This window comes from Rhipicephalus microplus, chromosome 5, assembly GCF_043290135.1.
Source record: "Rhipicephalus microplus isolate Deutch F79 chromosome 5, USDA_Rmic, whole genome shotgun sequence".
NCBI classification, from domain to species: Eukaryota; Metazoa; Arthropoda; class Arachnida; order Ixodida; family Ixodidae; genus Rhipicephalus; species Rhipicephalus microplus.
Window position 1 is genome coordinate 211,569,665 of NC_134704.1, and position 13,948 is coordinate 211,583,612.

The 13,948-nt window shown below is 44.4% G+C and overlaps 1 protein-coding gene across 1 annotated transcript in view; it reads right to left on the reverse strand.

The window, feature by feature from the left end:
* The window catches only part of nompB (intraflagellar transport protein 88-like protein nompB), a 1,761,410-nt gene that overhangs the window by 1,293,231 nt on the left and 454,231 nt on the right, over positions 1-13,948 (reverse strand). Inside the window, exons 7-8 of the mRNA XM_075896456.1 lie at positions 1,019-1,121; positions 146-260 (exon numbers count right to left, since the gene is read on the reverse strand). Coding sequence (XP_075752571.1) covers positions 146-260; positions 1,019-1,121 — 218 coding nt within the window. The remainder of the gene's footprint in view (positions 1-145; positions 261-1,018; positions 1,122-13,948) is intronic.

Below are 13,948 nucleotides of genomic sequence, written 5' to 3' on the forward strand. Positions count from 1 at the left end.
CAATATTATTATTATATTAATAATAATAATATATTATTATCGTTAATATTATTATTATTATAGTTGTTATGTTTTAGTCATTACTTATGTGTAAAACAGATATATACACCGAAAAACTATTTTTTCAAACGTGCTTCACCAATACCTCATGTCCTTATGAGTGTTCGGCACTTGATCTAGTGCCATTCGGAAGAATTTGATGGCCTTGGAGTAGTTGCCCTGGTAGAAGTAGATGTCACCCATGTTCAGTTTCAGCCGACCTGAAACGGAAGGTAGAAATAAAAGAACTGAGTTTACGTCGTGCATTTTCTGTTTATTGTGTGCGGATTCACGTGAGGCGAAACCGTTGCAACAATACTCGGTGAAATCGTGCGCAGGAATGATGCCTGATGCCTGCGGCAGTGCACCGTTAAACTGGACTATGCATTATTAAATGGGACACTGTAGAGCATGTGATGCTTCGGCGTCAAATACGATGTTCGGAAGGTCCCCCCAATCACTGCAAAAAATTTTTCGTCAAACACTACATGACACTGTTGACTGCCTCAAGCACTGTGAAGCAACGTCAATAGATGTTTCCGTAATTGTTGCACTCCTGTCTGCGATGCTTTGCGTTCATAAAATCTGTCTGCTAGCCGGCGGTCGCAGCTAGTGAAATATAACCAACGAAGATCTCACGGGCAAAGAATGCTTCTTTTTGTCTATATTGTAACACTTCGCTAGACGACGCTCGCCTTTTTCAAGCTAATGTCAGAACCTTATTTGCGTATATCGCCTGATGGCGAAGAATGCATTTACACTGTGCTATACAACGTCTGGCGATAACGATTGTCAACGTCCCGAAACCATGATTTTGTTTTCTTGAAAGACGCCGTGGCGGAATAAGCACCTGAGCCTCAAACATTTACCCTTCATCGAAAGTGCAGCTTACACTCCATGTCGTCGCGTCGAGCGCCAAAACCAGTGTACCGCCACGTTAGGTGTCTGATCTCAAAGAAAACGAATAGCTGGCGTTTACCTGCGTTGGAGAATGCCTTGTTCTTGACGATGAGCAGGTACGTGTTTAGAGCCTCGGTGTACAATTGGTTGTTCGTGTATTGTACAGCAAGATTGAACAGCGCCTGTAAGGAAGAGCGTCTTCTTTTTAATAAACTGTACAACAGGACAATTTGAAAATCAGTGAGAGAGCACAATAGTTTCTCTTTGGCGCTACAGTTTACAAACCCACGATAAATGACGTCGGTCCAGCTTCATCGGTACCTGCCGTGAAGCATGCCTCTGCACTATTTCTGTCCTCACAATATTTTCTAATTATCAAAATAGTGTCATCCCAGGAACTTGAACATTGGCACGTCTTTCTTTTTTTTTACACTGGGACAGCCTTTCTCACATGTTTTGTGACGTATTTAAGTTGTTGGTATGCTGCGTTTTGAAGGATGCTGAATGTTCGACGAACATCGCATACCTAACGCGCATGCTTGAAAACATTGCAAATTTTATGCGAGCATCAGCCCGAGATTGTCGTGTGAAGTTTGTCTACAAGCTGACACATACATCGACTATCAGTATCAGTGCAAAACATGAAAGTGATTTATACCAGTGTGCACTTAGACTTCAGTGACGTATTTCCGTCACGGACTTGAAGTTTTAAAATTAAGGCTGCCAAATGACACAAAACATTGAAAGAAATGTGGTTCACGCCTATGATAGAAGAATTTATATTACCTACAAACATGAAACGCGTCTCATCAGAAGTAGTTCAATATTTATTGCACAAGAATGCTTAGAGTATGAGCAGACATCTGTCCACTATTACTGAAAAATCACAGAAAGGCGTTTTCTGAGTGCTACTTGCGGCGTTCCCTTTACTGTGGCAGAAGGCATTTTCAGATGTCTACATTGTAACTGTAATTTTAAAAACTGAAACAAATAAATTTTTAACCAATGAAAAAAGAGTCGAGTCAAATGAGTGAATTCAAGCCCTTCTATCGGGTAGCCCATAGAGAATATGAATTTTCACAAAGGCAGCCACGTTAAATGGCTGCGGGGTGATGAAAAGTGGCTAAATGTGCAGGCGAAACCAAAACCGACACGCCAAGGCCTAGAGCTTTATAGACTAATACTTGCAGCAGAATCTGGCGCTGAGATATCGTGTACCCCCACGGAAATTATGAGAACTACAGGCTTCGGATTCAACTGCGTAAGCTAGCGAACTATCTATGAATCCTTTTCTACAGATTTAGTTTGGTTCTTCCACAGGGTGGGTAGTGGGGTGCGGTGCAAAGCACTGAAGCAGCACTTTTGTTGTTCAGAGGCTTAGGACCACTAGGTCAGAGATTTGCTGTGGCTTCAGAGCTTTATGAGTCGTATGTGACAATTTAAACTAAGTGTCGTTCACTCACCGCTGCGCATAGATGTAGCGTCTCAAGCCAGTGCAGGATATTACATCGAGTTCAGGCTTTTTTGTAAGCTTCCCTTGCCAAAACTCGTTCATATCGACTGCATAATGACAGCGAAGCTAAGTAGACACACCTTCGCGCTCCTCTGACTCGACATCACCACAAAACGAGAGGTGCATTGGCGGCAGATCACTTGGACAGACACCTGATATCTACGCACACAAAATATTCAGTTTTTTTCACTTCATACTGTACTAATTATAACACGATTTTTATAAATATATCATGCGTAGTTTCAAGAGCAAAACAAGAATGTTTTTTTTACAAATGTAAAAAGAATTGTTCATAATGTCTTGATTCTAAATATTTGACACAGTAACAAAGCAACGCATACCCTAGTGGTTATACTTGTCCAGGTTTCACTCCTACCACATAGCCACAAAAAACGTTTGTCAATAAAATTTATGATTTATGTACGAAATAAAGAATCAACAATTGTTTAAGTATAACTTCATCATGTCTTGTGTTACACCTGGCAAACAAGTGTCACGAATGTCAAGAATGCGATTCATGCGAAGCAGGTCTGTAACTTGTACTTCCCACCGTTCCCATGGGGCTAGAAGCGCCTCTGTATAGAGCTCGCGAAGACACTACCGCGAGATTCCCCTCTACATATTATTTTATAAAACACTATGCTCCAAACACTGCATTTAGAATGCACTTCGAAACGGTCGTCGATGATGACACTCATCTTCCTGACCGCTATCAACTGTCAGTGTCTATGCGGCAATAAGCGCTTTGACAACGCTTTATTGCCGCATAGACACTTATCGACACACGCATATCCTCCTCTCTCAATGCTAGGGAAACGGTAATTTTTAATGATTATTGGACACAGTTCTTGTAACACCCTGTGCAACTTAAAGTTGTTGCGTCCCTACAACACCCGTAGTGCCTGATTTCACCCATGTTCACTCCTTCTGGTACATCTTCGCCACAATAACAACTCGCTACCGCGATACATTTACCGGAGACGCTGCATGAGGAATGAAATAACACGCAAATTACCCTTGAACCACAGGCATTTGCGAAACCGAACGGGTTTTCACTCAACCCTTTTTCAAGTTTTCAAAAATCGCTCCAGCTTTCAAAAATCACTCCCGCCGCTGCGATCAGAGCGAAAATTTCGAACATGTTAGAAGCTCGCCACGGACCGCTGCGGCGGGAGCGAACTGGCCTTTTTATCGCTGCGAGCGAATTCACGGACTGAAAATTGCTACTTTTTGTGCCAAGTGAAGCGGCCTTAGTGCACCAGTTCTCGTAGTAGGCACCAACGCACTCGCATCAGTAGACGGTGGAGATACACCATTGTTGCAAATAAAAGCGGCACTACGCCTAACACGCTTGCACAACGTGGAAGACGAGCCACGTAATTGCGTCATCAAATGAGCACATAGAGCACGTTACTATTAGTGCCTTTTTTCACTTTCACTTTATTTTTTTAAAGGCCCCATGTAGGGGGCATTACATAAAGGGTGTGAGTGCAACGCATGACACTTGACCGTTCAGGATAAAAAATGAGCTCTTGCAGCTTCAATGAGAGCATCTGGGTTGGTGAGGCCAACCATGACCTAGGGAAGGCCGTTCCAGTCTACAATGGTGCGTGAGGGAAAAAGAAGACGAGGAGGTGACAGAGCGGATTTGGGGGCGAGCTACACTTAAGGATTGGCTCGTACGAAGCTGGTGTTGAAAGGTAAGGACTCTGATTAAGTAAGCTGTGGTGCATTTTGTGTAGTAAAAATTAGCTAGCAATGCGACGACAATGGAAAAGCGGGGGGGGGGGGGGGGGCAGGCCTGATTCCACGTTCAATGAGGATACGCTTACGTTGCATGAATATTATGAGCGAATGAACCTAATGGCGCGGTTCTGTACCATCTCCAGCGCATCTGTGAGGTAACAATGATAAGGGTTCCTGATTGCGGAAGCGAATTCAAGTTTTCAACGAATGAAAGTCTTGTAGGCAATGAGTTCAACATGAGGAGGGGCGTTTGGTATATGACGCCTAAAAAAGCCTAAAGTTTTGTTAGAGGATGCGTTGATGTTGGGCACATGCGGAAACCCGTTAAGATTGTTGGGATAGTGACACTGAGATATTTATAAATACTAACATTTTCAACCCCAGTGCTGGCTATTTCGTACGGTTAGAGGAGTGGGCTGCGTCAATGGATGAAGGATATTGTTTTACATTTACTGGGGTTAAGAGCCATGAGCCAGTGATCGCACCAGTTTAGTATAGCAGATACACTACTTTGCAGCAGAGTCTAGTCGGAGGTATTGGTTACTGATTGGTAAATGACACAATCATTTGTGAACATGCGAACAGAGCAAGAAACTGCCAATGGCAGATCAGTGATGTATAGGAGGAACGATAGGGGACTTAGTACGGAGCCCTGGGGGACGCCGGAGGATACGGGAACAGGGCTATAAGTCGTGTTATTGATGCACACACGCTGAGACCGGTTAGTAAGGAGTTCATTGATCCATCGTATGGCATCTGAATGCAAGACTAAATGAGACAGTTTGAATAGTAGGCGTTGATGAGGTAATTTGTCAAGTACTTTAGCATAGTCGAAGAATCATGCATCTACCTCTGTGTTAGTATCTAAGTTTGAGTGCAGGTGATGAAGAAAAAGAGCGAGCTGAGTGTCGCAAGAAAGCCGCTTGCGAAAACCATGCTGTGATGTTTGAAAAAAAACTGTTCGAATCGAGAAAGTGCATGATGTTAGTGTAAATGATATGCTCCATGATTTTGCAAGGTATACTGGTTGTGGAGTTGGGCCTGTAGTTTAATGGTGAAACTCTGTTACCAGACTTGTAAACTAGAACAAGCTTACCCACTTTCCATTCATCTGGTAGGGTGCCTATAGACGAAGACTAAGAGAACAGCTAGGTTAAAAGTGCGCCAGAAATATGTTAAGTGTTTTTCAACAGTTTAGTAGTGATATGATCAACACACGCGGACAAGAAGACCTTCAGTATATCGAGAATTGATGCGATGCCTTCGGCCGAAATGTTTATAGCCGGCTTTGTTGACGTGGTGGGGGCAGAACACTCAGGCAAGGGGGCGTCTTATTCAATTGTAAAAACGGACGAAAAGGTTGCGTCGAATGCATTAGCACACTTAGAATCGGAAAAGATATCACCCAGACCATTGCATATGCGGAAAGCGCGGTTGGCCTGAGGGTTAATGATCTGCCAGAATTAACGGGGGTTATCAGTCATCATGCGAGGGATGTCGGAGTGAAAGAAGGAATGTTTACGTTCACAAACTGCCGTGAAGTACGCGCGTTCAGATTGATAGTATTTATCCCACGAGATTGAATTCGGTTTAAGCTTCGCAGAGCTGATTTGGTTGATTGATTGATTTGTGGAGTTTAACGTCCCAAAACCACCATATGATTATGAGAGACGCCGTAGAGGAGGGCTCCGGAAATTTTGACCACCTGGGGTTCTTTACCATGCGCCCAAATCTGAGCACACGGGCCTACAACATTTCCGCCTCCATCGGAAATGCAGCCGCCGCAGCCGGGATTTGATCCCGCGACCTGCGGGTCAGCAGCCGAGTACCTTAGCCACTAGACCACCGCGGCGGGGCAGGCTTCGCAGAGCGAAACAGCCGTTTCTTTTTATGCTCAAGTATTTAGAGGGTTTTTGTTAACCAGGGTTTATGGCGGTTAGAAGAAGTAGTAACGACAGGAATATGCTTAGCGGCTAAAACATTCACCTTGTCCCTAAGTAATGACAAGTTTCGTGTTGCACAGAGTGATTTTTAAATATTGACTCGTATGACTGGTAAAATTGATGCAGTTCGTTGTTTATGGCTGAGTAATTACCTTCATCATCGAGACGAATTTGTTTCGTGAGTGAATGGCGCAAGGGCGGTTTGAGGGAAAATGTAGCATGGATTACCTTATGGTCGCTTAATTTTTTAAGGAAACGAGCTGATGACAAATATTTGGGGTGCGTAGTTAAGATAACATCAAGAGTGTTAGCACAATCTCGCGTGACACGAGTTGGTTATTCTACCAATCGGGTAAGATTATGGTTAAGGCAGAAGTCCAGGAACTCAGCAGCCTCCGTGTTACTAGTAACTAACTGCGTAGTAGCCCAATATACTGGGTAATTGAAATCACCGAAAAGTAAAATGCATGCATTAGGGTGCCTTTTAGTTACTCCTCTCACGATATTATTATGTTTGGCGGGAAAATTCTGATAGTGACTAGATGGTCTGTTGCACACACCCAGGAAATGCAGGTGAGGCTTGGCACGGCAGATAAGCCACAGGATTTCGAGGTCACACTCTATATTGATAGGGCAACAAGATAGTTCATTGTGAACAGCTATTAATACCCACCCCCTCTCGCTCCAAGCCTGTACTGCCGAAAGTTAGACAATGTGTTCAAAATTTCGGCGTCTGAAATGTCGCTGGAAAGCCATGTTTCGGTCAGTACTAGCCCATTACTATCGGATGATGACATAAGATTCGACACTACTTCACAATTTGGATGGAAACTGGGAATGTTAGTGAAGATAACGGACACTGAAAAGGCGGCACGGGGCGTGCGGGTTTGATGGGTGTGCGGTTGGCGGGCGTGACGAGATAGCTATCATCATCATCATCATCATCATCATATTTTATTTCCTCTTAAAGGCCCCTGTTGGGAGATATTACATAAGGGGGGTAACATAGAAAGTTATACATGAAACTTGTCAGGTCAGGAATTTGAAACACACATCTCAGTGAAATAGATTACCGGTTTAGATGCAAAATAAAAACATTACAATTTAACGAGACATAGAGAACAGTGTAAGTCGAAATAAATATTACAGCAGGAGGTGATCAGTAAGCAACTGCCTAAACACAATGGTGTTACTCACGGCGACAACACTATCCGGCAATATATTCCACTCTGCAAAGGCGATTGGCACAAAAGATTGCTTGAAAGACGTTAAAACGTTAATGAGGTATGCTTGGTGTGGGCTCCAAATAGCTTAGGCATATTCAAGCTTACTCCGCATAAATGTTTCATACGCCAGTTTTCACGTGGCCGAGAACACAAGAAAAAGGAACGTCTGATGTAAGCGAGTGATTTAGTAGTATCAACAGCTAATTTTGTGATGTGATCGGACCACGTCAACTTGTTATTTATTGTGAGACCAAGATAACGTTATGATTTAACGGAGGACAAAGCTATTGAGTTTAGGGAGTACGTATAACTACTGTTTGAGTGCTGACGGGATATCTGCACCACTTTGCATTTCGAGATGTTGAGTTTCATTAATGAATAGGAACACCAGGTTCCGATTAGATCCAAAACATTTGGCTGATATCATGGTCACTATGGTGTGCAACGCGACGATAAAAAACACAGTTATCTGCAAAAGGTCTATTGGAAAATGAAATGTTTTTAGGAATGTCGTTTATGAAGATGAGAAAGACCAGAGGACCAACGACGGATCCCTGGGGTACTCCAGAAATCATGTCAGTAGTGGCGGAACATCAATTTTTGACAACTGTGTATTGGAGGCAATTTGTCAGAAAGCAGCGGATCCATGACAATATGAGGGGGTTCAGCCGTAAGCATGCAAGCTTGGCCGACAGTCGCTGGTGGGGAAAGCAATCAAAAGCTTTGGCAAAATCTAGGTAGATGGCATCAGTTTGAAAGGATGAGCCCAGACTTAGGTGAAGATCAGTAACAATTTCAAAGAGCTGAGTATCACACGATACGCCTAGCCGAAAACCATGTTGATTGTGAAAAAAGAAGGAATGATTACTTAGATGGCATGCTATTTGTGAATATATTATGTGTTCTAAGAGTTTGCAAGCAAGGCTTGTAAGTGGAATGGGATGGTAGTTTGAAGGATCCGAGCGGCTGCCAGACCGGTACTACCTTATTATTTTCCAGTCATTCGGAAGCAAACTGTCTGCGATGAACTGCGTGAAATTTATGCGTAATGTGGAACAGCGGCCTTTTAGTATTTTGACGATAATACCATCATACCCGGGGGCACCAGAAATCTTATTTTTTTTTTCAATGAGTTTCAGCCTTTCTTTCGGATGGTTATGGTTATGGGAGACATTTGGGGAAGAGAGTGGTTGGGTGGATCAAAGCTGCTTAGCGTGGGTTCATTTGTGAAAACGGATGAAAAGTATGAGTTGATTACATCTGATCGTTCATCAATTGGCACATTGTAACCATCAGGGTGACTTGAAAAAATGTTACTAGAGCCTTTACTTGGTGTGAGGACTTTCCAAATGTTTTGGGGTGGGCGCGCATAATTGTCTGTAGGTCATGGTGAAAGATCTTCTTCGATCATCTCAAAGCATTAGTGTATTCGCGCAGGCATGTAAAATACTTTCCCCGCTTTGAAGAAGAAGTTTCTGAGCATTTCGCATCGCAGAAAAGACGCATTCTCTTCCCTGACAGTCTCTTTAGAGTGTTCGAAAACCAGGGTTTTCCCAAATCGCCGCGAATGCGTACAAGAGTATGTGTAACTGAACGAGTGATGTTAGTTTATTCTTTAATCACAGCGAATTGTTATCTACTGAGTGAGATGGAGCAGTTTGACGAATTGAATCAAGGAAAATACGTAATACGAAGTTTATTTTTGTGAAGTCAGCTTTGCCATAATTCCTGATGTATTTAGTGGAGGGCTGTCGTACAGGACATGGGATGCAGAAAGTAAATAGGACCAAGTTGTGATCACTTAGACCATCGACGGATGATAGCGATTTATTAAGTGTGAATACACTTTATAAGCGACCCAAAACCATCCACCGCCGTCGGCGGCGTCCGCAGTCTTCTCTCTATCTTTAAAAGAAAGAGGACTTGGCGAGCCGCAGCGCGACGCTCTACCGAATAAGCCACGGACGCGACGCTGATATTGGTGTCAGTAACGCGCCTTATACCCCCTCCCCCTTCGCTCGCTCCTCCGCTCTCCTCGCTCGCTGCAGCTGCGCGCGCACCCCTCTCTCTCGCGCGCCCGCCTTCTCTCTCAGTCTCCCGTCGAGAGCGGGTCATGTGATGGATGTACCGAAGGCAACGCTAACATCAACAACGAATACAGTACAACCGAATGCCAGCCCTGCACCCGTCGTTGGAGGTGACGGTACCGCGGTGGTTTCGCCGACGTTGGAAGACAAGGCGGCGCTGCGAAGGGCTCGTGAGACCGAACGTAAGCGGGCGAAGCTTAAGCGGGCGAAGCGGGCGAAGCGGGCGAAGCGTGTAGACGGAGCCGTACGCCTCCGTCTACACCAGTACCTACTCCGGCGATGCCATCCTGGTTGTGACCGTCTACCTGGCCCGAACCTCTCGAGAGAGATGACGTCTTGGAGCAGATGAATGCGGCGATGGAGAGTGAGTCTGTGCGTGCGCGTCCCTCGGTTCCGATTGTGGTGGTGGGTGACTTTAACGTGGACGTTAGAAAGGACAATGGCTGGTTGGTTGACCACATGCTGAACAATTACTCGATGACGTGTCTGTCTCTCGAGTTTCCAACCACGATCAACGGTGCCTTCATAGACTTGGCGTTCAGTAGGAACGGTACGGTCCGCTCCGCCTTGCCGGATCCGCTCACCGTACAATTCTCGGATCACAAAGCGCTGGTACTAACCGTGAGCTACAACGATAACACAAATAGGTGCTAATCTGTAGTGTAGTTTGTGTGTGTGTGTGTGACGCGCTCGCGATGTGTGCATTTAGTGCATCGTACGAAAATCGTGAAGTGTAAATAAATAATACTTCGTATATAATGCATCTGTGTACAAATGCTTCATGACAAACAACACTTAAATTCATTATTACAATTTAATAATCATCATCAGTAATAAAACTCCCAAGCGTTTCCCCGAGGGTGAACATGGGTAAGTGTGAATGCACGGGGTGATGCTATGAGGGCGAGTAAAGTTAAAATCCGTTGGCATTCGCCAGTGAGTTAACGTAAACTCCCCCGTGTGATCAAATTGCGATTCCCAGGAACCATTACACCATAAAGGCACCATAGTGTGAATAATAAATATAATAGTGCGAACTAATAAATACCCCTCATAGCATCACCCCGTGCATTCGCACTTAACTATGTTCACCCTCGGGGAAATGCTTGGGAGTTTTTTATATAGGGGTTTGATACAAAAACAAGCTTTAAAAAATTTCCTCCGCGGGTTGGTAAATTAACCATTTGAGTAAAGTTTAATGTCAGAATCGAATCAAAAAAGTCTTTGGATTGGCGGTTATGTGACGCAAGATTTGTCCAGTTAATATTTCGAAAATTAAAATCGCCACAGAACACGAAAATACCAAAATGAAAACGAGAGTAAAGATGCACAAAAAACTGAACTGAGTTCATGAATAAAAGAGGCATTGTAATCAGCCGCACGGTAACAAGCAATAATCACAGTCGTTTTTGATGCTAACGAAACGTCCACACAGAATATTTCGTGATGACAGTTCATAATAATGCCATCAGATGGAACACTTTCTTTATTAAAAATCAATATACTTCCCCCCCCCCCTTCCCCGTCCTGTCAAGCCGGTGAACAGCGTACGCCTGGCAGTCTTGTAATAGCTCGTGGTCTGCAACGCGCAGCTGAAGCCAAGATTCCATAAATATTGCAATGTCAGTGCTGTTATCATTGGGGGGAGATTCAATGGCGTCTTTCTTAGGCAGATAACTACGCACGTTTGCGATTAAGATGGCCAGGCTCTGACACTAGCGATCACTCATAGGGTTGAGGGTGGGGGGGGGGTCACACGCATAGTTCTTTTGCACACTTTGTGAAGCTTCATCATAAAGAAACGTTGTGAACTGATGTGCAGGGTTTTATACCGAAGTGAAAAGGGCACGGACTTGCTTTTCGCAAAGGCGGTAAGGTGTCCACGTGCGCTTTGCACCCGACAGGAAAAATCCTCACCGATACTGTAAGTGGTTCGTTTTACCTTACGGGCATCTTAAAACGTCTTTTACCTTACGGGCGTTTTAAAAGCGCCAGAGCTGACACTGATGGCACGATTACTGCCAGTGTTGTAGCAACCAGAGCGATGCGCGCTTTCCATTTCATTTGTGTCAAAACTGATGTTTAGTCGTTCAGAGCAGAGCTGAATTATTGTTTCCTCATAATATGCACGCAGTTTTGAAGTAGAGTCGCGAATGCCATGAAATATTAGATTGTTACGACGAAAACGATTCTCTGAGTCATCAAAACGGCTTTCTAAATCAGAAACACGACACAGCGTTTTTCGTTTTCAGTTTGCACGGTACCAAGCTGCTGCCGCTAGTGCTCAATGTGCTCACAATGGGCTTCAACAGATGCCACACGTTTAACGAGATCAGTGATGCTATTATAGATGGTAATAAGTTGTGCCTTAATGTTTTTAATTTCTGCAATAACAGTCGACTGACCTGCGGTTAGCTTACGTAGTTCAGCAAGAATTGCCGCATTATCTGGGCCAGGGTGTGACATGATGTCACCTGCGACTAGCAGCAAGGAACGCACGACAGCTCCACACTCACAACAAGTAGCGAACAGGCGCTGTGGGCTCGGCAGCTGAAGTGAGAAGTACATACTAGATTTTTTTGCGTATAGTTTGTACAAAAGACCAGCCTGCATGATGAAGTGCATCGAGTAAGTGGTGACTCTCGCAGAACAACTGCCGAGCCCACAAGGCGATGCCCACAGGGGCGGTGGCTTTATAGCTTGAAGAACGATTGATGATGTGGCCGATGGAACTTTCAAAGCCGTGATGAGGACCATGTAGTAGAACGGTGGGGCGGTTTGCCACGCTGAAACCTGGGGACTGACCAGCCGAGTTGGACATCTTGAAACTGAGCAGGTCGACGGAAAGGTTGCGCACGCACGGATGATGCGCACGGTGATAATCCAGACGGCACGGAAAAGAACAGCAGAGCCCTGACAATGTAAGTAACCTGAATGACGAAGTGCAGCGGGTTAGTGGTCACTCTAGCAGAACAACTGCCGTACGCAACTTTTGAGGCCTGTAAAATTAGCTCCAGAAATCTTAGTCAGATCTGATTGTGGAGGCAGTCACACCTTATTTAAGCTAGGCAAACGCCACGTATGATTTGTGAGCTGCTGTGATGCCAACGTTCTTTCGAATGCTCGCATCTAGGCATCGTATTGCTGATACTACCGCGTGCAGTGTTCTATGTCACTACTAGTTATTGTCATAATGCAGCACTGCTACGTTCTTAAGCATCGGTACCACTCTCACAAATGAGGAGCGCAGATACAGAGCGAAGGACTGTGAGATATATAAGGTGCGTCTGAAGAGCTATTCACAAGCGCGCCGATGTCTCAGTTTACGAAGCACCCACTTTCTATTGCCACAGATTGAGAGGCCGTGGGTTAGAGTTCCGGTTTCCAGAAATTGCAAACATCTGCCACGAAAATATTTTATGCTGTGGTCCACCACGCCTCCACTGACGTGTTTCTCTCGCGAATATAATGCTGCAAAATATATACTACACTCTAAGGCAAAAGGGTGTTAAAAGGGTGTGTGGTTCGTCCTTTTGGTGACTAATAGGGCTGCCACAACCATTAATTCCTTTAGGTACTAACTGCACCGGGTCTAACAGTTCGTCCCCAGAAGGAACTAACATTTAGTTCTCACAATTACACCTTAGTGAGTAACCGTTAGTCCCACGGTTCACACCAAAGGACTAAACTTTAGGCCTCATATTTGCACCTTATAGAGCCACTGTTAATCCCAACTTTTACACCTTACCAAGTAACCGTTAGTCCTCACAAGTGCACCTTGCCAGACGAACGGTTGATGCACTCAAATACTCCAATCGGATGAACTTTTTGTCAACAGTTCGAACACTGTTTTTTGTTTATTTTCCGCCAGGCCGAATACTTTTTTCGCCTGTTTTTCTGCGCAGTGACTAACATTATCTGCAGAAAAGAACACGCGAAAATGTAGTTAGCCGCCTATTTGTAACTCCTTTCACAGTCACGGCAACAACGAAAGACAAAAGTGAGACACCGAAATCTTTTATTTTTCTACATACACATGAAGTTTCCCCATTCTTTTGGGTGAATTCATGGTGAAGTGTACAACTCCAGCCTTGTTGTCAAACCTTGTTCACTTCTTGGGGAGCTCCTCTGACTGAAGCGATAGACGACAGGCATTGCAGACGCCAGCACATGCAGTCTTCTGCCTGTTGTGTTTCCATGGCTGCACGTACATTAATATAGTAAAAATGGTTAGGCCCACGTCACAGACGATGAAGATGCACGCATAAGACAAGTACGTGCACGTTATTATAAAAACAAGCGCTAAAATATGACACACAAATAATTTTACTTTCACATCTCGCACAGTCTTTCTGAAGCTGCTCTGACGAAAGAAATGGATGACGGGCATCGCAGATGCCAGCGCAGAGTCTTCAGCATGGTGTGTGCCCATGGCTTCACAATAAGCATGTAAAATAGTGAGTCGCATGTGACAGAGGATGAATACATATGCAT